This window comes from Nelumbo lutea, chromosome 3 (genome assembly GCF_056320005.1).
Source record: "Nelumbo lutea isolate HS-2025 chromosome 3, American lotus-T2T, whole genome shotgun sequence".
Taxonomy (NCBI): domain Eukaryota; kingdom Viridiplantae; phylum Streptophyta; class Magnoliopsida; order Proteales; family Nelumbonaceae; genus Nelumbo; species Nelumbo lutea.
The window spans coordinates 25,366,666-25,393,056 of NC_142686.1; the positions used below are offsets into that span (position 1 = coordinate 25,366,666).

General features: G+C 36.4%; 2 protein-coding genes across 3 annotated transcripts; one reads left to right on the forward strand and one right to left on the reverse strand.

Annotated features, from left to right (window-relative positions):
- Positions 1-2,643: 2,643 nt before the first annotated feature.
- LOC148863728 (bidirectional amino acid transporter 1) lies at positions 2,644-19,216 on the forward strand. Of its 2 annotated transcripts, none has more exons than XM_088974202.1 (8): positions 2,644-2,923; positions 3,149-3,409; positions 16,748-16,766; positions 16,865-17,084; positions 17,193-17,374; positions 17,971-18,260; positions 18,375-18,504; positions 18,788-19,216. In XM_088974202.1, exons 1-8 carry the CDS (start codon positions 2,784-2,786, stop codon positions 19,139-19,141), a joined length of 1,596 nt encoding a protein of 531 aa, XP_088830328.1. In that variant the 5' UTR covers positions 2,644-2,783; the 3' UTR covers positions 19,142-19,216. The 2 variants fall into 2 exon arrangements, with proteins under 2 accessions (XP_088830328.1, XP_088830329.1); XM_088974203.1 differs by lacking the exons at positions 2,644-2,923; positions 3,149-3,409 and adding exons at positions 13,439-14,120; positions 14,307-14,567.
- Positions 19,217-20,400: 1,184 nt separating this feature from the next.
- LOC148863729 (uncharacterized) lies at positions 20,401-23,567 on the reverse strand. The gene is made up of 6 exons (XM_088974204.1): positions 23,531-23,567; positions 22,897-23,049; positions 22,321-22,788; positions 22,105-22,181; positions 20,972-21,877; positions 20,401-20,849 (listed from the first exon to the last, which is right to left on the reverse strand). The coding sequence occupies exons 2-6, from the start codon at positions 23,042-23,044 to the stop codon at positions 20,841-20,843; spliced, it is 1,608 nt and encodes a 535-aa protein (XP_088830330.1). The 5' UTR covers positions 23,045-23,049; positions 23,531-23,567; the 3' UTR covers positions 20,401-20,840.
- Positions 23,568-26,391: the final 2,824 nt, after the last annotated feature.

Here is a 26,391-nt window from a genome sequence, read left to right on the forward strand (position 1 = left end):
TTGTCTTTACCTAGGAAACATTTAGGCTATGTTTGGTGATTAAGTGGTTTGAGAAATAAGCGCTTCTTGCACAAGTGTTTATTCAAAGTACTTATTTTAACAATCACTTAATGTTGTTTGGTGACTCATTTGCTAAATCACTTATTGGGGTGGGGATGTTTGGTGAGCTATTTTACTCACAAGTGCTTATTTTAGTATAAATGACAAATTTAGCCCCTATTTTACCCACACATATAAAGAATGGTTTTCACATATTATATTATACATTTCAAAGAAACTTGTCACATCACCACGTTATGACCCATGAGAATTCACATGGGTCCACATGTAATGAGTACCATGTGGACCCACATGTGCCATTAATAAAAATGAATAATAATAATAATAATGATGATGATGATGATGATGATAACAATAACAACGATAATAATAAAAAAATGATTTTCACTAAAATATACAAGAAAAAGGTAAAAATCTATGAAACGACTAGAGTTGTAGGATTAGTAAGCTTTACCTATGGTCATTAGGTGTTGTCTTTAGGCTTCTCACTTTTTTCTCTACCTTTTGTATAAAACTTGTTATGCTCTTTTTGTTCTTTTTAATAAATCACCAGCGGAGGGGCCCTGTGTTGTAGGGGCTTGCAAAAGCTAAATTATTGTATAGGAAAAAAATAAAATTGTAAAAGGTAAAATTTTTAATTAATAGCTTTTAGGAAAAAGATTTACTTAAAATAAGTAACAATTTATGGATAATAATATATTTAATTTAATAAAATAAAATAATAAATAAATAAATAAAATTTTCAATTTTGAAGTCAATTTAATATAATAAATCAAATTTGTTGTTAAATAAAGAATACAAATATTTTTTTCTCAACTTCTTGATTGGGCTTTGGACTTTATATGGGGGTCGAGCTTGGGCTCAATATTTAGGGCCGATGGTCCGGTCATGCTCAGGCTTGGGCCTGAATATGAATATGTTCTATTGATATAAAGGCAAAGTCTAGCATAGCCTATGAATAGGTTTGATCCCAACCTTGGCCATGGCTCCCCTATGGCCAATCCCCACTCTTCACGTATATTTTCCCACTCCCCCACTCCCCATCCCAATGGTTGCCCCTCTATTGGCCAATCATATTTATTCCTCCATTCCTCCTACCCCCCAATCCACTTAGATTTTGTCACCCCTTGTAAAAAATTCCTCTACTCCTTCCCAACCCAGACCTAACCTATATTGATAGCCTTAAATTACCCCCCCCCCCCAATCCATTTAGATTTTAGGCCCCTCATAAAAAAATTCTAGCTCAGCTCCTGCCCAACACAGATCTAACCTATTGATAGCCTTAAGTTATTAGGCTCGAGAAGAAAGAGAAATAATTTGTTGGTAAAATGAATTATTAACTAATTGAATAATTTAGTAGATTAAATAAATAGAAATCTATGGATAATAATTTACTTAATTTTATAAAATAAATAAATCAATTATTTATTATAATAAAATAAATAAATAACCATTCATTTATTATTGGGACATGATTGGTCCAAGTTATCTAGAACAAATCAATCTTTTTCTTCTTATACATTTCAGCTTAATATATTTATATAGATATGGATACTTTACCTTTTTTCAAAAAAAAAAAAAAACTAGAAAGTGGTTCATTGATTTACTCCCTTGTTTCCGGTCGAGCCTTATGGCTCATCGAATCTGTCCAATCGATGAAGGCCGACAACTGAACAAGACTCAAGAGACTCACAAGATTCAAGAACTGTTCTTTCCCGGCTTGGGCAGCCCTTACCAGTTTTGTATCCAGTTAACCAGTTCTGCTCCTATTCCTTCGGCTCGAGAAAATGTGAAAGAGAGCTTCGTTATTAGAGTTCACTCCTGCCCCACATTGAACGTGTCTCAAAAACACCCCACATGCACATCTCAGTGCATTAAGGGCATCTTTCGTATTTGTCATTGGAAGATCATATTTGTCATTGGAAGATGCTATCAATACACGGTTGGGATGTACTGTAAGACATTTTTGGGGCGTGCTCTGTGGGTGCAGATATGAATTCTCATTATCATAAAACTCAAGTACAACAGTCTAGCATATAAGGGCAACTTTTGGGGTTTAATATCCATAAAAGTAATATATTTAAAATAAATTAAAAAATAGGTTAACTTTTTAAAAATAATATCAATAAAGGGCAAAAGCACTGTTCATCATATTCTTTTTGTCATTTGTTCACCAGAGCCAACGTCCGCTGCTGCCTTTGCCTACCATCGTCTCCGCCTCCGACAACGTTGTTGGAGGTGGCAGCGGCGATGCTACTGGTCATTCCTCTGCCCACTGCTGTCGCCACCTTTGTCTCCACCCATCTCCGGCAACATTGTCGTAGGCGGAGGTAGAGGTGGCGACGTTGGATAGAGAAACCACTAGTGCCGCCATCGCCACCTTTGCCTCTGGCCACCTTCGGCATCGTTGTTGGAGGCGGCGGATGGTGGCTCTGGTGAACAAATGACAAGAAGAAGAAGATGAACATTATTTTTGCCCTTTATTAATATTAATTTTAAAAAGTTAATCTACTTTTGAATTTTTTTAAAATATATTACTTTTATAGATATTAAACCCCAAAAGTTGCCCTTATATGCTATTACCCCATTTGTTAAACCCTTGGACAGTTTTGACCGACGGATATGAAATCTTTTCATTGCCATCAACATGGAGGAATGAACTTGAAAAGGAGGACGGAAGACAAACCTTTCCTCTCATCGGAGAAGTTATATATGCAAAGGCTATGGAGACCGGAATTAGGAATTCGGAAGATGAAGCAGTAGCTCCATATCTTCCTCTGCAAGATTCCAAGAACGCCGTTAGTTCTGATAACTCTCGCTTGAATCAACTCGGATACAAACAAGAACTCAGCCGCAGCCTCAAGTAATTACCATCTTTTCTTCGTCCTTGGTCTTCTTTCTAAATTTCCCTTAAATAATAGATTTGGTAGATTTTTGAAGCATTAATCATTTCCTTTTTTTTTTCAGCATTTCTCTATAAAATTAGATCCCTCTTAACGTTGGCTGTAGGTAAATTGTTGATAATTTCTGGATCATATTGAGATCTAATTGATTATTTAACGAGATAGATGTGATGATGATTGTGCAGTGCGATATCTAACTTTGCTGTGACTTTCTCGATTATTTCGGTTATCACCGGTCTGACGACAGTGTACACTACCGGCCTGACGTTCGGAGGACCGGTGACGTTGGTCTACGGATGGCCAATAGTCGGTTTCTTTACCCTCATCGTGGGTCTCTCCATGGCTGAGATTTGCTCTTCTTATCCAACCTCCGGCGGCCTCTACTATTGGAGTGCCAAGCTTTGCGGGAATGAGTGGGGCCCTTTTGCTGCTTGGCTCACCGGCTGGTACGTCCTACGTCGCCGTCTGCTTTAACTTTTTTAATTATGCGTATTTTGTTTGGAAGCGTTGCAGCCTCTTTGGAGACTTGAAATCCTTTGTAGGTGGTGGATTAGTGGTTCAATTATATAAAAATATAGAAAATTTTTATAAAAGAAAATTGGATATATTTTTAATATTTTATTTATTATATTAAATAAAAATAAGTGTTATAAATGAAAGCCATTATTATTAATTGATGATATATGAATTGATGAGGTTGATCGGCTAGTTCTACATCGTAAAAGTATATTAGAGAGCTCGAAGGGATGATTCAAGAGGAAGCTCCGACGTTCAAATTAGTACCAAACTGCTTAATAGATATATGAATTGATGAGGTTGATCGGCCAGTTCTACAAGGTAAAAATATATTAGAGAGCTTGAAGGGATGATTCGAGAGGGAGCTCCAACGTTCACGTTAGTACCAAACTGCTTAATAGAGCAAGAGCTAATAGGTAGAGATTCAGAGCATAGAGTAAGAGAGTGAGAGTAAGAATGTGAGCGTACGTTAGATGGTGAGTAGTCACCCTTATATAGATTGTGGAGCCTGTTCAAAGCATGTTCGACATATCCAGAGGTGATGGGCCTTATCCATCCGATACTTGTGGAATACTCCCACACAATGTAACGTTGACCCTTATCGAGTTTCCCAAGAAGTTGGAGGAACCAAGCTCACCATTGCCAGTGGTGCGTCGCCATGCATTTTAGGGGCACAGACATGATCGGTTGCTATAGGTACTTTTACAATGGTTTTTGTAATATTAAAGCAACAGACATGATCCGTTGCTAAATGATAACTCTAACAACGGTTTCAGAAAACCGTTATGAGAATCTATTGCCATAATAGAAGATGTGTCGATTTTGTGTTTTTCTAGCAACGGTTTTATGTACTTATAACAACGGTTTTGCTTGTTGTCGGTGTCCCTTAGGTCGACTAGGTCATCAATTCATCAGTCACTTGGGTCGGAGAGGCAAGGCAGGATTGCTGCAGACTGCCAAGGTCTATTTGTCTTATGTATATATGTATGTATGAATTTTTTGACATAATTATAAATGTTTTGATTAATTATCAATTAAAACTAATAAATAATTAATTATAACATTAATAATAATTAATTAAATAAGTAGCCAAAATAATTTATTAATTATTTAAATTAATATTAACATAACATTTATTAGCAATTAATTTGGACTACTAGTCCAAGTCACTCAAGTTTCTTTAATATATTCGCACTAGGATAATTTGTTTTGCTTGATTATGGTCATTCTCCACATGTTATGGAGCTTCACCTTTACACCTTATATTATTTGCCAAGAAAGAAACTGTTATAAAATAGTTTTATTTTTAGTTTTAGCTAGAGTAAGGATCTTGCAAATTGGTTAGGCTCAAATTGAATCACATTTGATCCAACCCGAGTTTTAAGATTGATTGGAATGAACTCTTACTGTTTCAGTTGGATTTAGGCCTATAGTTTCAGCCTAAACTCTGTATCAACCCAAGCTTTAGATCTAGTTTTCCTCTCTTTACCCACCTTGTCTTCTATTATCATATCTCAATTTGAAAGTAGTAAACACTACACACACGTCTCTCTCTCTATATATATATCAAAATTGCCAATTATTCAATTAAAATATATAAAAAAATACAAACTATCAATTATAAGCACTATGGGTATTTAGTAAATATAATATATCGGTCATAGAAGGTTGGGTTTATCCTAATATTCTAAATGCCATGATAACATTTATATGTGCTATTACATAACATCTATATATGTCTTCATGTAGCATATACATATTATTAGGGGTGTAAACTAATCGAATTCAAATCGGATCAGGCAATATTCGAATTCGAATCTAGTTAAATATTCAAATTTGATTAATTAATTATTTTAGATAATTAATAAATATATAAAATAAATATTTTATTGATATAAAATATATAAATATATAAATTATTATATATATTATATATAAAAATTAAATAATCGGTCAAATTTGAATATTTATCAAATCGAATCAGGTCATATCCGCATTCGAATCTAATTAACTATTTGATAATAATAGGATATCCGAATTCGATCAATTAGATATTCGAATTATCCGAATTCGATTCAATTATGTCCAATATCAAATTCAAAATCAGATTTTCGAATGCCATTGACACCCCTACATATTATTAAGGATAAATTTCTTAAACTACCCCTATTTTTTAGCACTGTACCCTTAATGTTCAACTACTGACTTGCACTACCCTACTATTTTTGACAATTACCATCACCGTAAATTATAATAGAAAAGTTGAAATATCCCTTTTGCCCTTATGTCTTTTGAATATCCAACCCTATTTTCCCTCTCTCTTCGTTCACTCCTCACCCTCACCGGTGGAGCATCGTCATTATCTACGATTTTCCCTCACCAGTGAGAATCGTCGTTAGCAGCAACTGGTTATCCTAATAGAAATTATAGCTGCCTGAGATTTAAACAATTTCCCAAATTGTTTCTTCTCAAGGGTCGGAGATCGCCTCATCCTTCAACCTCGTTGATGCCACTCTTGCCCTCTCAACGATCAACCTCCTTGATGACCGTAGTACTGTAGAGTTTTCTTTGACCAAGCCCAGTTTCGGACCTCATCACCGACGACTGTGTTCAAACTGTAGCACCTTATCACCGACTACCGGAGATGAGGTAGGCGAGGCGAGGTGGGGGAGCGGCGGCGACTGTTGTGTTCGAACCGTAGTATCTCATCATCGACTACTATGCTCGAACCTCATCACCGACTGAACCAGAGATGTGGCGGCGAGGCGAGGTGGGGAACATGCTTCCCCGCCCCAACCCTGCTAGGCTCTTCCTATCTCTCTCCTCTTCTTCGTCTTCTTTGCAATCGAACAAAACTGAATCAACTCTGCTAGGCTCTCTCTTTCTCTATCTCTCCTCTTCTTCGTATTCTCTGCAAGTGAACAAACCGAACAGGGCTCTCTCTCCTCTTCTTCGTTTTCACTATAATCGAACAAAACCGAACAGGGCTTTCTCTCTCCTCCTCTTCGTCTTCTCTACAATCGAACCCCTGTCCCCTGTCCCAAAGGTCTCTATTTCTTTCCTCTGCTCAGATCCAAGAGCAGGATCGTCAAGACAAACTGAACATGGCTTTCTCTCTCCTCTTCTTCGTCTTCTCTACAATCTAACCCCCGTCCTAAAGCGAACCCTCTTCTTTGTCTTCTTCAGTTGAACCCTTCGCTCGGATCCAAGAGGAGTACGCATCTCCGCGCCACAAACGCCCCACACTACGTTGTGTTTGTTTCTTCTTAACTATTATAAGTGCAATCATACAATTTTTTATTTTTCAATGATACGCCCCAAAAAAGGCAAATAAAAAATTTCATATATGGGTCAAAATGGATATTTGATAGTTTTCAGAATTCAGAATTCCGAACAACATTCTTTGCATTCAAAGTTTTGAGGAAAAAAAGTTCACCAATACCAATATACATCTTAACGTAATTATTACACTTTCAGATTTCAGATTTCAAATCAAACGAACAGGCCCTATGTGCGGCTGCCACATGTCCAATCGCACACGATGGAGCGTTCCTACATGCGGGGCTAATGGGATGGCCGTTATCCCCCAAATGAGTCCAAACTTCCTTTCTCCCATACAATGTTTTAAAAAACGATCTGGAAATGGAACGGTTTTGACCACCAGTTTTTAGGTCAATGGTCCTAACGTCCAGTTCAAACAGATGGCCCGTTTTGACAAATAAATGAAAAAAATAATTAAAAATAAAAATGGTAAAAAATCATTGAACGATGTGACGGTTCGACTACCCGGGTTAACAGGTTGTTGATTTTTTCAATGGTTTTTGGCCAAATACCAAGTTTGGGGTAAAATGGAACCAATTGCCTAGACGGTTCATGAGCTGGACGGTCTGACTATCTAGGTCAATGGCGGTTCGAAAACCTTGCTCCCATATTCCCACCCCTTAACCTCAAATCGTGTCTAACCCCGTTCTACTCTCCTATTTTAAAAAACGATCTGGAAATGGAACGGTTTTGACCACCAGTTTTCAGGTCAATGGTCCTAACGTCCAGTTCAAACAGATGCCCCGTTTTGACAAATAAATGAAAAAAATAATTAAAAATAAAAATGGTAAAAAATCATTGAACGATGTGACGGTTCGACTACCCGGGTTAACAGGTTGTTGATTTTTTCAATGGTTTTTGGTCAAATACCAAGTTTGGGGTAAAATGGAACCAATTGCCTAGACGGTTCATGAGCTGGACGGTCTGACTATCTAGGTCAATGGCGGTTCGAAAACCTTGCTCCCATATTCCCACCCCTTAACCTCAAATCGTGTCTAACCCCGTTCTACTCTCCTCCGCTCGAGCTCGGATCCAACTCCATCTTCGGCACCGTTGATTGCTCCAACAAGTTCACTATCATCAGGTACACTCCAACCCTCGTATTTTGTTTTGATATTTGATTTTTTCATTTCAAATAAAAAAAAAAACTCGTTTGATATGTTGTTTTTCATTTCAAACTAGAGATTTTTTCCCCTCTTCCAACTCCATTTCCAGCACCAGCAATCGCTCTGGCTAGTTCACTATCACCAGGTACTCTCTAAATAAGAGAAACAAGGCACTCCCCTGATTTGAAATGAAGAAACCAAATATCAAAACAAAATACGAGGGTTGGGGAGTACCTAGTGACGGTGAACTAGCCGGAGTGATTGCCGGTGCTTGAGAGGGAGTTGGAAGAGGAGAAAAAGTTTCTCTAGTTTGAAATGAAAAACAAAGTATCAAACAAGTGCTTCTCTGATTTGAAATGAAAAAAAAAAACAAATATCAAAACAAAATACGAGGGTTGGAGAGTACCTAGTAACGATGAATTGGCTAGAGTAGTTGTTGTTGCCGGAAATGGAGTTGGATCTGAGCTCGGGCAGAGGGGAGTAGAACGGGGTCAGATACGACTTGAGGCAAGGTTTTCGAACCGCCATTGACCCGGATGGTTGGACTGTTTGGCCTAGGAATTATCCAGACAACTAGTTCTGTTGACTCGAGAGATCGACCTGTTCAATGGTTTTTTACCATTTTTTTATTTTTTTAATTTATTTGTCTAAATGGCCTGTTCATTTGAACCGGCCGATCAGATTGTTGACTTGAAAAGTTGTGGCCAAAATGATTCCATTTCGGAGTCATTTTTTAAAACGTTGATTTGAGGTTGAGGGGGCGAGAATATGGGAAAAAGGAGGTTTGGGTTTGTTTTGGGGCTAATGAGACGAGCTAGTGACCGTCCCGTTAGCCCTGCACGTGGGAACGCTCCACTGCGTGCGATTGAACATGTGGTAGTTGCACATTGTGTGGGGCATTAGTGGGGTGGCAGGCGGTGGGGCGGAGATGCGAATTCATCCAAGAGCATGATCGTTAGGACAAGGGGCTTAGCATTCATTTCCATAGAGGATTTGGTTTTAGTTGTGTTAAACAAAAATCTTTCGTTGCTTTAGAAAGAGAAGAAAAAGAAGAAAAAGAAGAAAGAGAAAGATAGAGGGAAAGAGAGAGAGAGAGAGAGAGAGAGAGAGAGAGAGAGAGATTGGATGCATCGAGATAAAGGGAATAAGGGTAATATTGGGTTTTAAAAAATTTAAATGTCACATGGTGTCACATGTGTATGGATTTTGGTGGAATATTAACAAATGGTAACGACAGGGATAGAGTTAGTTAATTGTTAGAAGCAGTAGGGGTGGTTTAAGACAATAATTAAACAATAAGGGTATAATTTGTCAATTAGCTAAACAATACGAGTAGTTTAAGAACTTTGCCCTATTATTAAATATGTTCAAGTGTATGCCATTATATGAAATGCACATGACATATCACATCTATATATGCTAAAACATAACACACGCCAGTAAATACGTTTAAGTGACATGTGTCACACATGTGTGAATGAATATGCTCAAGTCCCACACGACACACGTGTTATTGAATACATTGGCATACACATACTATTGAATACATTCAAGTGCCACACGGCATCCATATATGTTGTCATGTGGTTCACACATGTCATTGATATCATATGACATCCATATATACCGTTATGACACACATGTTATTAAATATATTCTAGTACCATGTGACATCTATAGCCACATGATACATATGTATCACTAGATACATTCAAGAGCCTTGTGACATCTTTACATTTAGCCACATGGTGGAGGTATAAATACCCCATATGCAATTGATGCACATGTTTTAGAAATTATATTTTAAGGGGGCCTAAAAATATAAAATATCAAAGGTCTACTTTGTGTCTCTAGATTTTTCTTTTTTTTGGTGTACTTTTATAAAATAAGAAAATGAAAGTGTAAAACAGAAGCCCTGTATGTATGGATAGACTTTTATAAAATACTTTCATACTTTTAGTATCAAAAGTATGATTCAAAAAGTATGATATAGTGTTTGTATTTATACTTTGTTCTTCTGCTTTTGTACTTTTTAAAAGTACAAAAACCCCCAAGAGCACAAAGGCTTTTTATGCTACATGCTTTTGGTGAAATAGTACTTTTGTTTTAGTGCAAACGGGTGGTCACGTGACCACCTTCTGATACAATTCTCAGCCCCACCTTTGTTTGCCGCTACTGGAGTTACATCGCCGCCATTGGTCTTAGCCACAAAACCACCAGAAGCATGGACTAACGTGCTTTTAAATAAGAAATGGTCTTTTGTTCCGAAAAGCATACTTTACAAAATTTTTTACCCAAATGATTTTTAAAGCAAAAACACCAAAGTAAAAACATTTTTTGTATTTTATACTTTATACTATTAAAAACACAAAAGTAGAAGTATACCCAAAGTATGAAATCATGTATTTATTCTTTCAAACATTCAAAAGTATGAAAGTACTTTGAAAAAGTTTAGTGGTTTTAACTGTTTAGTCCACCCCAAGGGTGAAGCTAAGATTTCTAGGTGTGGACTGAATCCTGACCGTGGATTGATGCCAAATCCATGGGCAAGAGGCATTTTATAGGGGGGCTATTAATAAACTAGGAGGTGGTTGTAATTTCAAATTTCTGAGGGGAAGTACAACCCACATATCCCAAAAGTGTAGTTTATCCATACAACACTTTAGTTTTCCTAACACACTAAGGGAGTGTTCTGTAACGTAGATGAGAAATTAGGTGGTGTGTTTTCATATACATCCCAACATGATAGTTGTTCTACACCATAGACAAAAATGTGTATACTGATCCATACCACACCTTAACAGATGTTCTACAAGGTGTAGCACCTTTCTGTCCACATTTTGTGTTTGATTCCATGCATCTCAACTATAACATGTGAGATTATCTATGTTGTTAATCATTAAAACACAATATTTTATTCTTTGCAATATATATAATAGAAAAACATAAATAAATTACAAATATTTAATAATTAATAAAAAATAATGGTAATAATAATTAATAATACTAACAATAATATTAATAATATTTAATAACAAATAATGATATTAATATTAACTAAAATTAGTAATAATAATAATTAAAAAAATAAATATTAATATTAATAAAAAATAATATTAATAATTAATGATTAATAAAAATAGTATAAATAATAATTAACATAATATTTATAATATTTGATAATAATTAATAATATTGTTACTAATTACTAATAATTAACAATGATTAATAATATTAATAAAAAATAATATTTAAAACTTATTAATTAATAACACTATTTATTTATGTAAAATAATAAATAATAAAATATATGTTTATCCAATTAAATGTTTTTACTTTTTCCATGGTTACCAGGCTGGACTAGATGGTCGAACCGGAAGAACTAGGAACCAATCAAGTGATTGGACCGGTTCTGATTTTTGCCAAAATCGGATTTTGGCTAAAACACGTTGATTTAGTCAACAAACTGCTGACCTGGGCGGTCGAACCAATCAAGTGAACGGTTTGACTATTTTTTATATTTTATATTTTATATTTTTTCTATCAAAATGGGCTAACCGTTTGGTTCGAATGGTCAAACCAGAAAAACTGAAAATTGGTCAGTTGGTCGATTCCGTTTTTTGCCAAAACCAGATTTTGGCCAAAAAAACGTTGATTTGGTCAACAAACCGCTGACTCGAGCGGCTGAACCGTCAAGGTTCAAAATATCAATACCGGCGAATTGATACCTTTTTTTTACTTTTTTTTATTTTTTTTAAATGGTTCAAGGGGGCAGTTTAGGGCTCCTCCACCCCTTGAACTGGTTAGACCCCCGATACACCCACTATAGGGGCATATTAGAGAGGTCCTAGAACGATACGTATTGACCGATACGTGTTGACACTTTGAATCTTGCTCAAACCGTTCAACGGTTTTGATCATTTTCTATAATTTTTATTATTTTTTATTTTTTTGTCAGAATGGGTCAACTGTTCAGTTTGAACAATCATATCAGATAACCGGGAATCGGTAAGGTGATCGATTTTGTTTTTCGCCAAAACCGAATTTTGGCCAAAAAACGTTGATTTGGTTAGCAAGCCACTGACCCGGGCAGTTGAGTTGTTCGAACCGTTCAACGGTTTTGACCATTTTATATTTTATTTTTATTTTTTCTATCAGAACGGGCCAACCATTTGGTTCGAACTGTTGGACTGAAAAAACCGGGAACCGTTTAGGTGACCGGTTCCGTTTTTTGCCAAAACTGGATTTTGGCCAAAAAACATTGATTTGGTTAGCAAACCGCTGACCTGGGCGGTTGAACCATCAAGGTTCAAAATATCAATATGCCTAATACGCCAATAGGGGCGTATCGGGTGAATTAATACATTTTTTTTTACTTTTTTATTTTTTTTTCAAAACTGGTTAGGGGGGCCGGTTTAGGGCTCCTCCACCCCCTGAATCGGTCAGACCCCCGATACACCCACTATAGGGGCGTATCGGAGAGGTCCCGGAACGATACGTGTTGGCCGATATGGGCCGATACGTGTCAACACTTTGAACCTTGCTCGAATCGTTCAACGGTTTTGACCATTTTTTATCTTTTTATTTTTTTTTTATTTTTTCTATCAGAACGGGTCGGCCATCTGGTTTGAACGGTCGGATAGAAAAACCGGAAACCAATAATCAGTTCCGTTTTTCACCAAAACCAAATTTTGACAAAAACATATTGATTTGATCAGCAAATTATTGACCCAAGCAGTTGAAATGTTCGAACTATTCAACAGTTTTGATCGTTTTTTTATATTTTTTCTATCAGAATGGGTCGATCATTCAATGTATTGAAACAAGATAATTGTGGTTCAATCCCAAATAAACATTTGTGATTAAAAAAGTCCAGATGAACATCTATTCAAATAGTTGATGAACAGATGTTCAATGAACCGGGGTAACTTTGACTGGTGTTGGCCACCTTCTTCCAACGCCAAGGCAGATTAATGGGAGAGCAAGAACTATAATGATTTCCTCCAAAAAAAAGAGCTACAACAATTATTTCTTAGGACGGAATAATGATGCGAAGCGCAGGGAATCAATGACTTAGGGTTTTTCACCGTTGCTTGGAACAATCCACGATCGAAGAGATTTTGCGATATAGTGTTTACTGTTCCACGAGATATTGTGGTTCGGTCAACACCATAGTCCAGAACCGAACGATGCAAAAAAATGTAGTGTATTTTCGAACGCAATATATCGTGGACAAGCACGAGATTCAATGAACACTAACCAATAATGAACAACCTTCAGATATATACCGACTAAACTGCCTTAAAAATTTCTGGGAATGGGTTTTGGTTTTTATTTCCTAATGATCACCGGCAAATTTGTAATGGTTGGTCGTTGTATTCTGAATCTGGGGACCCTATCCCTGCTCCTTATGATTTAAATGAATAACTCTTCTTTTACAAAAATAAAAGAAAAAAAGTCTTCTTTTACAAAAATATACAAAGGAGATAAAGTGATAATGACCCTGAACCTGCATATGAACATAACTAGCCGAAATTGGACTTTTGAAGAGTGATTTGAATAATGGACGCAGAACAAGCCATATCCTCCTCAGTTTTCACAAACCAGCCGGCCAAACCCAGATGCGATCCAGTCAAAAAAAAAAAGATGCGGATTCCATGACATCATCGACGTATTTGTTTGGTTAATTAATTCCATATACTACACTTATATTCAGTCCAATACTTATCTGTTTCTTCACCCAACTACCAATCTTATATTGAAGTCTGAAAACGATATTTTACCGAGAGAGAAAAGAAATCTCAGGTCAATACGAAACGGAGAAGAGTAGAAAAATCTGATTTAGGCTAAAACAGAAAGTTGAGGTGAAGATTACCGTTTCCAATTATCAAGGAGCTGGTCAACTAGTAAACAAAAAAACACATCGGCTTCATTTCCTACTCTGCGTGTGCGTGTAAAGCAAGGATCGTAGAGTTTGTTTGGATCGCTTTGTTTGACTTCCACCACCCAATTGTACATATATTAGAAACTAGAAAGAGTGGGAGAGAGAGTAGATCCACCTCGGTCTCGCTGTTGTTGTATTACAGTGAGAGATGGTGTGGAAACATGAAGACACCGTTCGTCCTTATTCTCAACATGGGTACTCTGCAGAGGATTCAGGCCATGCACGGCTTCACGAGCTTGGTTATAAGCAGGAACTGAAGCGCGATCTCTCGTAACCATTCGAAATTTTTTTATTTTTCATTTGATTTTAACCATTATTCTTTATTTTCACTTTTTTTTATTTCTTTCGATGCTTTCTGCTGACTGATTCCCAATTTATCCTTGGATGAATTGTGGGAATGGGGTCAATTTAGTTAGTGGTGCAGTTCAGTTCATGGGTGTTGTTCGGAATTTGCAGGGTGATATCGAATTTTGCGTTTTCATTTTCGATAATATCAGTGCTTACAGGGATAACGACCCTTTACAATACAGGGCTAAATTTCGGGGGCCCTGTTGTTATGGTTTATGGCTGGTTCATCGCCGGTTTCTTTACCATGTTTGTTGGGTTGTCGATGGCTGAGATTTGCTCCTCCTATCCAACATCAGGTGGTCTCTACTACTGGAGCGCCAAGCTTGCTGGCCCGGGTTGGGCACCTTTTGCTTCATGGTTGACGGGCTGGTAATTCATTCTGTTTTTCTTTTTATTCTTTTTTTTTTTTTTTAATTTTCTTAGTTTCTCAGTTTCCATCCTCACTGATTGAAGCTAAACTCTTCGCTTTAGGATTATTTCCTGCAAACAATGAGTTTCCTTTTAAACCTTTCTACTTTTCTCTGTTTCCCCTATGCGCTTTCGTTGTTTTCATTGCAATTTCACTTAGTCTGCCTTTGGAACTGGTGTAAATACAATTTTACACTATAGAGTTCTGCATCATTGGTTTATTAGAGTGTAAATGGGAACTGGGTCGTTAGGCCAATGAGGCCTTTTGCTTCGTTTACTCTTCACGTTTGGAAGGGTAAACTTAAAGTGGAACAGGTAGGGCATGATTCGTATGAAGGCTCAATGAGGCCTTTTGCTTGGCAGATACCAGTAGGGAATGAATGGCCTAGATAGTCTGTTCTGTGAGGCATCAAAGGGTACTAAATTCCCAAGACCAAGCCCGAGTTTCTCAGGAACCCCACCAGTCAAATTGTTCTGAGAGAGGTCTAGAACCTCCAACCCTTTTAAGCCCAAAAAGGAATCAGGAATCCCTCCCATAAAAACCAGACTTCTGCTGAAATCAAGCACCGTCAGTGAACTTAACTGAGAAATCTGATCTGGGATTGTTCCCCATGTGAGATTGTTGCTGAGATTCAATGTTTGCAACGCACTGCATTGAGAGAGATGAATAGGGATGGGCTGGTTGATGATATTGTCTGCAAGATTGAGATAAAAGAGGTTGGGTAGTTAGCAGATTGAAGGAGAGGTCTTGCCACAAAGATTGAGACTTCGAAGGTTGAGAGAAGAAACTGACAGAGAAGCCGTAGCACTAGCAGTGCAGGCAACACCAGTCCAGTTGCAATGGTGGTAGCAGAGGTGTTAGACCAGGTAGAGAGAAGCATCTGTGCTTCATCTACAGCAGATCTAAAGATGAAAGTAGATGAAGCACAGGTGTATGCCTTTTTAAAATTGCCTTTTTATGGATTCTTTCATGTTATACACTTACGTAATGGTTTACCAATTTCTGAATTTCCTTTTACTGTTATTTGTAGACTAGTATGGTCTATTAACTTTAAAATAAACAAAAACAAAGACCTTGCAAATACTTAAAGCTTTAATTCTCATAAATAGGATCTCCAATAGCAAAATTTCCACTAGAAAACAACAATTATACATCTAATATATGATCCTTAATCCTAAAATAGAATGATCCACAAGTAAAACCACAAAATTAATCTCTTTATATATACAGGCCAAAAATTTAGGTTGGGGGGCCCAAACCCCAGCATGGACATGTTTGGGGCCTTTGAGATTACCTTTAGTGGCCTTTATGGAGACAGAAGGCTGATCTCCTAGTAATGGGAATGCAAGATGTTTTACACCACAGATACTTGAAGTAATGCAGCTAGGAGATAAATAAATAGATTGAAAGTTTCACATACTTGAATTACTGAGTGCTTGAAGCACTTTGGTACAATCCAAATGTGTTTGCTTTCACGTCCACATTTTCACTTAGAATATGCTTTATATGTTATGTTTATCAGTTTTTGTATTTTAGTTTGAGCCTTAGACTTCCGAAAACACTTAATTCCTTTTAAAATTCAAGTTTTTTTGTGTTTTTAGAGTAAAAATTTGCGTCTTGCTTGGGAAAGGTACACGCCTCACCTTGCTCCTTGTGCCTTAGGTACTAAAAGTCCCTTGTACTTTTATAACACTGGACCTCCCTTAATATAGATTGTTGAAAATATGTAGTGACTGTGACTTTTATACTGGAAAGTAGCAGAGTGTTTAATTGGACCAAGTTTTATATCCTTTGAGTTGTATACACCTCGTCTGAATTTCTTTCTCTTCTTCCTACCCTTGGTAAATGTGAATAAGAAAATTTAGAATATCTAGGATTAAAATTACTATTTTTTACATTTGCTTTTGTTATTATATGCTTCATTTTTTGTTTCTTTAAGAATAACATCATTATCATGATTATTCTCCTACAATTATCCTCAGTCCTGTATCAAGCTAAATTTTTCATCAAATTGTTAGATAATACTTTTGGGATATTAGAACATTATCTGTCCTGACTTACCTTTGTTTTTTAATTATAGTATGCATCCAAAACATGAAAAGTGATGGTTCTTTTCAATTGATTTTCTTTTTCCTTGCAGGTTCAACATTGTTGGTCAGGTATATCTGGGATCATCTATTTGTTAGTTTTCTGGGTATTCTTCATCTATTACCAGTTCATTTGAGACTCTAATCTCTCGAAAGGCCTACATTTGCAGTGGGCTGTGACAACAAGTGTGGATTTCTCACTTGCACAGCTGATTCAAGTGATCATTCTTCTTAGCACGGGTGGGAAAAATGGTGGTGGATATGAAGCTTCTAAGTACATAGTTATTTGCTTCCATGGGGCAATTCTTCTCATCCATGCTATCTTAAATAGCCTTCCTATTTCATGGTTGTCCTTTTTTGGACAACTAGCTGCAGCATGGAATATTGTAGGTATGAAATTCATTGGCTTTTCAACTTTTTTTTTTTTATTTTTCTTGTTGAGGTTCAGACTTGAGGTAGCCTTCCTCTTAGACCACTAATCTATGGTGGCATTTCTAGGTGTTTTTGTCCTTATGATTCTCATTCCTACTGTTGCAACGGAGAAGGCTAGTGCCAAGTTTGTTTTCACTCACTTCAACACAGATAATGGGGAAGGTATCCATAGCAAATTATACATATTTGTTTTGGGCCTCCTTATGAGCCAATATACCCTGACAGGGTATGATGCATCTGCACATATGGTAAGTAATGATGTCATAATCCTGTATTCTTAGATAAACTTACTACCCTTACAGCAGAATAACTATCAAATTATGCCTAAGATAAGGTATCAAATAATTTTTCAACCAAGATGTGCTTGATAGGTCTTGGTACCCTTGCTAAGATTACTTTTAGTTTGTTGATCATTTTTTAAGCTGGACAGTTTTGTTCTCGTACATAGGGATAACAATCTTTGATTTTAGCTATTTTGGCAGGTCCATTGTTTTAAATGCCCTAAGACTCTCTACAATATATGTTATGGATTATTTTGTTTCCTGGAACCTGGTATTCCACGTTTGGAACCAACAAATCCCTGGCCTTATAGTTAAAGTAACTTAAAGAGTTAGTCATGAAATTTTTATACTTGCAGACATCTACAAATTTCATTCAGATGTCATATACTAGCTGATCTTTTCCTTCCATTTCTTAGTTTTTTAAATTTACATATTTATCTTTGGGAAGTCAATTATCATTTGTTTTCAGAGAATCTTAGTTTGAGTGTGTTCTCATCTTAATTGCATAAATTTATCCTGTTACTGAAACCAAACTTTCTCTTCTCTAAAATTTATACTTTCAGACGGAGGAGACAAAAAATGCAGATAAGAATGGACCAAAAGGAATAATAAGTGCAATTGGCATATCTATTGTTGTTGGTTGGGGTTACCTACTTGGTATCACATTTGCGGTAACCAACATTCCATACCTTTTGAGCAGTGATAATGATGCTGGTGGTTATGCCATTGCTGAAGTGTTTTACCAAGTCTTCAAGAGTAGATATGGAAATGGAGTTGGGGGAATCATTTGCTTGGGAGCAATTTCTGTTGCCATATTTTTCTGTGGTATGAGTTCCGTAACGAGCAACTCCAGGTGAAAACTCCCATTCACTTATTTCTATCACATGTCTAAAAAGTGTTTCTTTGGGTAGATTCAGTTTCTTTCCTCTTTCCAGAGCTACTTAGGTGTATGGTTGTTCAATTTCAGGATGGCATATGCATTCTCAAGAGATGGAGCCATGCCATTTTCATCATTGTGGCATCGAGTGAACAAACAAGAAGTCCCAATAAATGCAGTTTGGCTTTCTGCTTTCATTTCGTTCTGCATGGCATTGACGGTATGTACATTTCAGTCTTGATTTCTCAAGATTTATTATATCATAATTAATTTGTGGTTTTAAGTGGAAATGGAACTCAAGTTTTCAGCTATCCCAATGTACTTCAACAAAATGGGGCAGGGATTGGGATAAAGTCATATGAAATCATCACATTTTTTTATGATCTCTAATTTTCTGAATCACATTCCTTATTTGATGCCCTAAATAATGCTTACAGTGATTGCAGAATTCCCATTTTGTTCATTTTTGTAGCTTATTATAGCTCTTGTTATGTATCTTGCAGTCTCTTGGAAGCCTAGTGGCATTTCAGGCTATGGTGTCAATTGCAACTATTGGACTCTACATTGCATATGCGCTACCCATATTCTTTAGGGTGACATTGGCTCGTAAGTCTTTTGTTCCAGGACCATTCAACTTGGGCCGCTATGGGGTCCTTGTTGGTTGGGTTGCAATTCTCTGGGTATCAACCATTACAGTTCTCTTCTCTTTGCCTGTAGCATACCCCGTTACAAAGGATACTCTAAACTACACTCCTGTTGCAGTCGGTGGTCTTCTCATTCTTACTGTTTCTTCGTGGATCTTGAGTGCTCGGCACTGGTTCAAAGGTCCCATAACCAACATAGACATTTCAGTTTAAAAATGCTGCCAGGTCAAAATCACAATTGTCATGATCTGAAATCAACTAAATATAAATAGATGCTGTTGTTTTTCATCTTTTGTAGTTTCTCCTTACTAGCCTCTTTTCTGTCTTGGTGATCTTTCTCCTTGCTAACCATGATCTTTGACTTTTCCTTTGAATCTGCCATGATGGGGTTCAGCTTGGAACCATGGGCACTGAAAGCTAATTTTTGGCATTGCTAGTCCACAAAGGGAACTGCTGCTAATATGCTTCATTATAGATCGAGATGGGATTTGCACTTTTGTAGGAGTTCTAATACTAAAAAAATGAGATTAGTCATTGCTCTCAAAAAGAAGAAAAACACTCAAATCGTTCAACTGAAAACTGTAGGTTATATACATTGTGAGCAATAACCTCAAATTGTAGTCGTTGGCCATTACCTAGTGTTGATCCAAGCTATCAGGGGTCTTGGGAGGGTTAGACTGGAATTGGACCTAACCCTTGGTATTTTTTGCACAAAGTGGCCACTGTCAGACTTGAACTTGCATTCTCATACTTGTTGGCCCAAGGCTTTACTATTAAAACAAGCAATTGCCTCTTGCTAAAAAAAAATAAATAAATAAATAAATAGAAACCCAAAATAGCAAAACTAATGATCCAGACCTTTTCCCCTTTCTTGTTTCTTACTTTTGGATGTTTCAGAAATATGCAAATATATCTGATAGAAGAGTCTAATGACTACCATATCTGAACCCTTAACCCATAATGCATCAACTGATATGGTACAATTTGAGCGTGGGGGTGGTGACCTGATGGTTGCTGGAAAGTTTCACCTGCACTAGAAATTTGATTTTACTCGTCATATAAATTTACTTGGAGAATCTTTTGCTAGATTTGAGGCATCATTCTGCACTTAGTAATCATGGAATAGTAATCAAAGTCTTGTAATTGGAATCTCACCATCTTCATTCACTTATTGGATGCAAATGGCCTGTTTCAAAAGGAGGCAAAACAATGCTCTCTGTGGAATTTGTTGTGAAAGATTATCTGATGTCAGTGACTTCAGAGTAAAATGCTATTTTCCAAATTTGCAGTTTTGCACTACTTTATCTGCTACCTCAATCCAGAGTTCAGACTTCCCACGAGACTATTAATTTTCCACTTGCTCTGAGGGTTTTCTTATCATGTTTGTAAATTATAATTACCTTCTGGACTTATTATACATACAATGCTTTTGTTGGCATTTTCAAAGGAAAAGTTACTTTTTGACAGTCCCCTTAGAAAAATGTTGAGATCTGATTCTGAAAATAATTACAATTATATACATGTTACATAAGTATACAAGTGAAAGTCATTTACCAATCTATTCCTAGTTGAGTTTGCCAGAAGGCATCCCTCCCAGAAAGGAGTCTTGGCCACTGGGGTTAATTCTAAACTGCTTATCGGCAGACTCCCCTCATTGTGCCAGTGTGCCCCGTGTGCATATTAGAATACCAAAAGGATTACAAGCCACTTTACAACTTCAGGTCATCTTTCAACCTCCAACTCTCCAAGCAATCAACAACTGCCTCCCTCTACGTCAGATTTTTAGGAACCAAAACAGTTTCTAGTACTGGTCATTTTTTCACTGCTAAACGCCAACCATGTTTCCTTAATTTCTGTTCACGTTCAGATAAATGCGGTCTTCTGCTTTGCAAATCAGCAAATTTTGTTCCTGCTACATAGACTAAAAGGAAAAACTACAAGTTAGTTATGAACTTTATGATGAAATCTGTAACCGTTTAAACCTAGCTTGAAACTACGAAGTCTATGGTACTGACCTTGAATCAAAGAAATAAAGATACTGACCTGGTCGGAAAACACTTTATCAAAATCAACCCCATCAAGTTGTTTCGAAGGTACTGAAGTACTGTTTTCAAATGGAGGAGTCTCCATCAAGTCATTAAAATCAAGACAGAAACTACCAGCAAGATCATCCAGAGTATCACCACTCTCCTCCATAAGCTCTGCATTTTGACAGTGGCCAGCACCACCCACATCACATACGTTCTGAATTCCATCGGCTTGGGTCCTTGTGGGTTGGTCCTGATTCAAGGAACTGTTGGGACAAGGACATATATTCTGAATTCCATTAACTGGGGCTCTTGTGGGTTGGTCCCGATTCAAGGAATTGCTGGGACGAGGGGGTTCCGCATTATTCATCATCTGAACTCCAGGAGAGCTGAGAATGTTCTCCATGTTTGGTAGCTGGAATGAGCTGTCCAATGATCCAACATGCCCAAGGTAGCTAATGTTCTGAGTCTGAGCACTCAAACTCAACATTCTCTGGTCATCAACTGCTCTGCTTTCCAACTCTCTCGGTTCCACCTGCAGGTGTGGATGGATTATCTGCATTGCATCACTGCGTCCTGCAGGCTCAATACAACTGGATGAAGCACCCATTCTCCAATCCTGAGCTAGAATCATATCAAAAATACTTGAATGGTTGCCATTTCTTCTCCGTGCATGAAGTGGTAGCATTTGGTTTTCATGGGTTGTTGCTGGTAAACTCGCATGTAACATTGCTTCATGTCTTCTATTTCTTGATAATTGCTGACTGAGATCGATTCTCGGAGCAATGTCAGATTGACTGAATGGATGGCTGGTCTTGGGTGCTGGTCCAATGGGCACATTAAAGATCGATCTGTCCTTTCGTCCACGTTTCTTCATTGTGGCAGCAAGTTGATTACGACTTCGTACGTAGGTGCGCAACCTCTGGAGACATTAAGGAGAATGTATGCCATTGTCAGCCAAGAAGAACAAACAAAGAAAAGAAAGATAAATGTGGTAATTCGAAGAAGCTGATTCCTGAAAATACAGCATCAAAGCTTACAAAGAAAAAGATAAAAGCAGATAATGAATGTACATGGCCGAAACTCATCAACCAAAAAAAAAAAAAAGCAGATAACCATTTTCGAGTTCCATGCAAACTGCAAACTTACCTGCAAGTGACTGGTGACCTGTTGCACTGTTATTCCAGGTACATTCATTAGTTTAAGTAACTTTGCTGGGGTAGCATCTGGATCAAGGAAAGAAGGAATCAAGCAAACACCATCAGTTCTCATAAGTTATATCAAAGCATATAACAAATGAGGTAAAAGGAAAATGATTTCAGCATTGAATCTTTAGACTTGATTAAACTAAATAGAAAGATTTACTTTCTAAGCCTATTTTCCGAATAACGTCCATGAACAGGTCATGAAGACCATTATCTTCCCAGCACAACTTTGGCTTCTTGACCCTACTGCTGACGGTGTTTTTACTCTCACATTGTTCCTCTTCAGCAGCAGGAGCCATTCCTTTGGATTTCTTCTTCTCTTTCAAGTCTTCATTGTTAGTTTTCTGGTTGCCTTTGCTTTCTTCATGCTCTTCCCTCATTCTTTTGGATTTGGTTCTTCTTCCATTTACCAGGGATTGACAGTCAATGCCTTCCAAAGCCTTAAAAAATCCCACATCTTCCATGCTTCCGGCTTCTTCAGTTTCCCTACGCAGAGAAACCCTCTTGATGAGAACATGTTGCCATATGCCCCAAAGAGCATCCATGGACAAGGGCTTCATATGAAAGAAACAGGCTCCATTTTCAAGTACTCTGACTGCTATAGACATGTCTATATTATCTGACATGACTGTAAAAAGGATAAATTAGAAACAGAAATAGAAATTCTACTAGGAAGGGTTTCTGAATTTTAAGTGAACAAATGAAATAAATATCTGGATTTTAAGTTTGAACTTACAAATCAGAGGGAGATCCATATCCACTGCTACATGCTTCAAGAGTATGAACCCATCCATATCAGGCATGTCAAACTCAGCCATAACAAGATCAAATTTGACGTTTCCTTTCTCAAGAATGGACAAAGCATCAGAGGCTCTTTCAACCATTGCAACTGAAAATGTTCAAACGTACGGATCAATATTGTTATTTCCAAGAAAATAAGCCAAAGCAAATTCAAGAAAAAAAAAGCACTACTCCCAAGTTCATAATGCTAAATGGTTTCTTGCAATACTCTATATATACAAGATTTTAAAAACTGAATCCATAAAGTTGGAGCATCGATTTTCCATCTGATAGACCATCTTAGATATTCTGATTAATCTATTCAATTATGAAATCATTTAATTTCCTACATCTAATAAGGAGAGAACGAGGTACATTGCCGGGGGCCCAAATCATCCCAACAAGGAGATGCAACTCAAATACTAGTTGATGCACTTCAAATAACAAAAAAAAAAGAACAAAGAATAAATTTGGTCAAAAAAGAAATAGGAAAGAAAAAGAAAATTGGATAAAACATTCTTAATTAATAATATGGATTATAATAAAAAGGCAACAAGTTGAAGACGTAATCAAAGAAGGGACTCACTTACCCAAGAGAGGATTCTCTCAATTCTCAAAGAAAGCTTTGAAATTTACAAAGAAAATAACTTGATGCCTCTACCTTGATAATACAAGGTTTATATAAAGAATAGAAACTAGCTATTTGGGCATTTAATAAAATTAGCCGTTAGAAACCCATTAACAAAGTAGCCGTTAATAACCCATTAACTAAGATGACTATTGGAAGACCGTTGCCGAGTTCAAATATAGGCCCACTTGTTTTTTCTTTTAAAATCATTCAATGTTTTCGGGGGCATGCATGATCTTGAACTGCATCACAAAGCCACTACATCACCTTCTATTCACCATCATCATCCAAGCCTTATCCCAACTGTACAGGGTTGCCACTCCGTTCTGTTAATGAGTTCAAATCAGGCCCCCACAACGTCCCACAGCACATCCCTGCCATGTATTGGGAACATCTCCTGATGATAATACCAGGAATGATGATATCATCATCGGGAGATGTTCCCAATACAAAGAGGGGATGTGCTGTGGGACGTTGTGGAGGGCTGATTCACTCTCTCTGTTAATGCATTTTATCACCTTCTATTCATGTCACAGAATTCAGCCCAAAACCCTCCCTTGCCTTGCTTATAGAAGATGCAATCAGACTTTTCTTTTTCAATGATAGCTCAAAGATTATGAAATAGCGGTTAAATCAAAATTTTAAAACTACATTTCCAAGTTTAGCATGGTATTTAAATATTTAAAACAATCAGAAAACTACTTTTTTTTCCAGAAGAAAATTGTTTTTACCCCTGTTATTAATAAAAAATAGAAGGCGCCAAAATTATTAAAATGGAATATGCATGCTTGAAAGTAAATTAGGTGAGGCAAACACATAGGTAATTTCAAAGTTTTAATACATAAATCATTGAACTTTTTGATAATTGTCATAACATTTCCAAATATTCAACATATTAAGGTACAATTATCAATGTTTAAAGTATCGATACTCACGATATGAAAAAGTTCAGTATTGTGAGTTTTGAACAGGCAATATTATACACATACAGACACACATACAGGTACACACACACACTCTCTCTCTCTCTCTTTTGCAATATGATATTTTTCAGATAGGCATGTCAGGACCCTCAATATTAAATTGCCCAAAATCTTAGCATTTGTCATATCTAGGACCCTTGATATGGTACACACGATACAATGCAATATGTATCAATATTATAAACCTTGACAATCACCTTATTTATTCTACTCACAGACACAGAAATAAAATATAGACAGTATCATTAAATTCTTTACAAAAATATTAGAACATCTAAGAGGTTGTTTGGTATCAATGGCGTTTATAAGATAAATGTTTTGTACAATTTTATCTTGAAAAACGAGACAAAATCTGCTTTAAACGTTTTGTATCATTTTTTTACACCTCAGCGCCAATAGGTGCCACTAGACGCCATTAGGCGCCATATAAGCCAAACAATGAAATATTGGTCTTGAAAATTGGTGTTTTTATAATAAACGGTTCACGCAATTTTTGAGAAAGCCATTTATCAAATAACCGGCTCAACCAAATAACTTTGTAGGCATTTTTCTGTTAAATGCATTTCCAATGTTGAACTGACACCGTTTCTTCAAAAAGCTACATCAATACCAAACACCACTTAAGAGTATCTCATGATTTATTCACATCTCAGATCTCTGCAGAACATCTATGAAAGGTATCAGATCTAATAAAAGCTGGTTTTGCATAATTATTTTTGGGTAAGTCAATTTAAGGTTAATCACTAAGTAAGAAATGAAACTTTAACGACAAACCAATTACCTCTTTCAAGTAAAACTTTCATAAAATGCAAACATTGGAACAAATGGCAATTTCAAATATAACTATAGTGGAGCTAATACTAAGATAATTAACGTTTTTCAAGTATAAGAATTAAATAGATAACACACAGAAAAAGATTAAAAACAATAAAAGGAAAAAAGGGAAAACACTTTATTAACCCAACACAAAGAAACTGGTGCTAATCTTTTATCTCCATAATACTAGTTACAGGACCAGAAGAAAAATTTCCAAGTACAACCTCATAAATGAATGGGAATTGAAAATAATGTAAAGTATCAATCTTAGTTATGGGACAAGGAAAAATAGAGAATAATAAATCAAAATCAAAGAAAGCTCACATTTAAATCAGTAGAACTGGTTAAATAACTCAAAATAAACTATGCACATATATAGTTGTTGAATAAAAAGAAAAAAAAAAATATACATCCTTTCTATGTACCTGTATATGAATATGACTCAAGTTTTTCTTTGACCATAATAAGATGTTGACTGTCGTAGTCCACCAATAAAATATTAATAGATCGAAAGAAAGCAGATTGCCCTTTGGGGAAAATGTCTCTCTCCATTATAGAGAAAACAAGAGAAAAAGTTGACAAGGAAGATTAGGAGGAGCAAGTAAGAGGAGGATGAAAATAACAAAGAAGAAAATAAGTTGAGGAAGAAGAAGAAAATGGAAATTAGTAGGATGGTACTTCTAAACGGCTTCTTTGTAGTAAGAAATAAGTAGAGAGAGCTATAAATAAGGAACCTCACTACCATGTTTTCTTGTATTAGATTAATAGCTTGAGAATTTTTTTTGCCAACTTTTTGAATTTAATTTCTACAATATCTACAAATAACAAGGTATAATTTATGCAAAAGTAGTCCACCAAAATTAATACAGAGAAGTGATATCCAATATTAAAAAAAATAGAAAGAAAAATAAATGATTCATAAAGGGTTTATTACTACAGTTGCAACTAGACATTTGAACAAATTGGAATGAGCAAAATAAAAAAAGTTCGACCTAAATTTTATGGACATAATTCTGAAAAAATT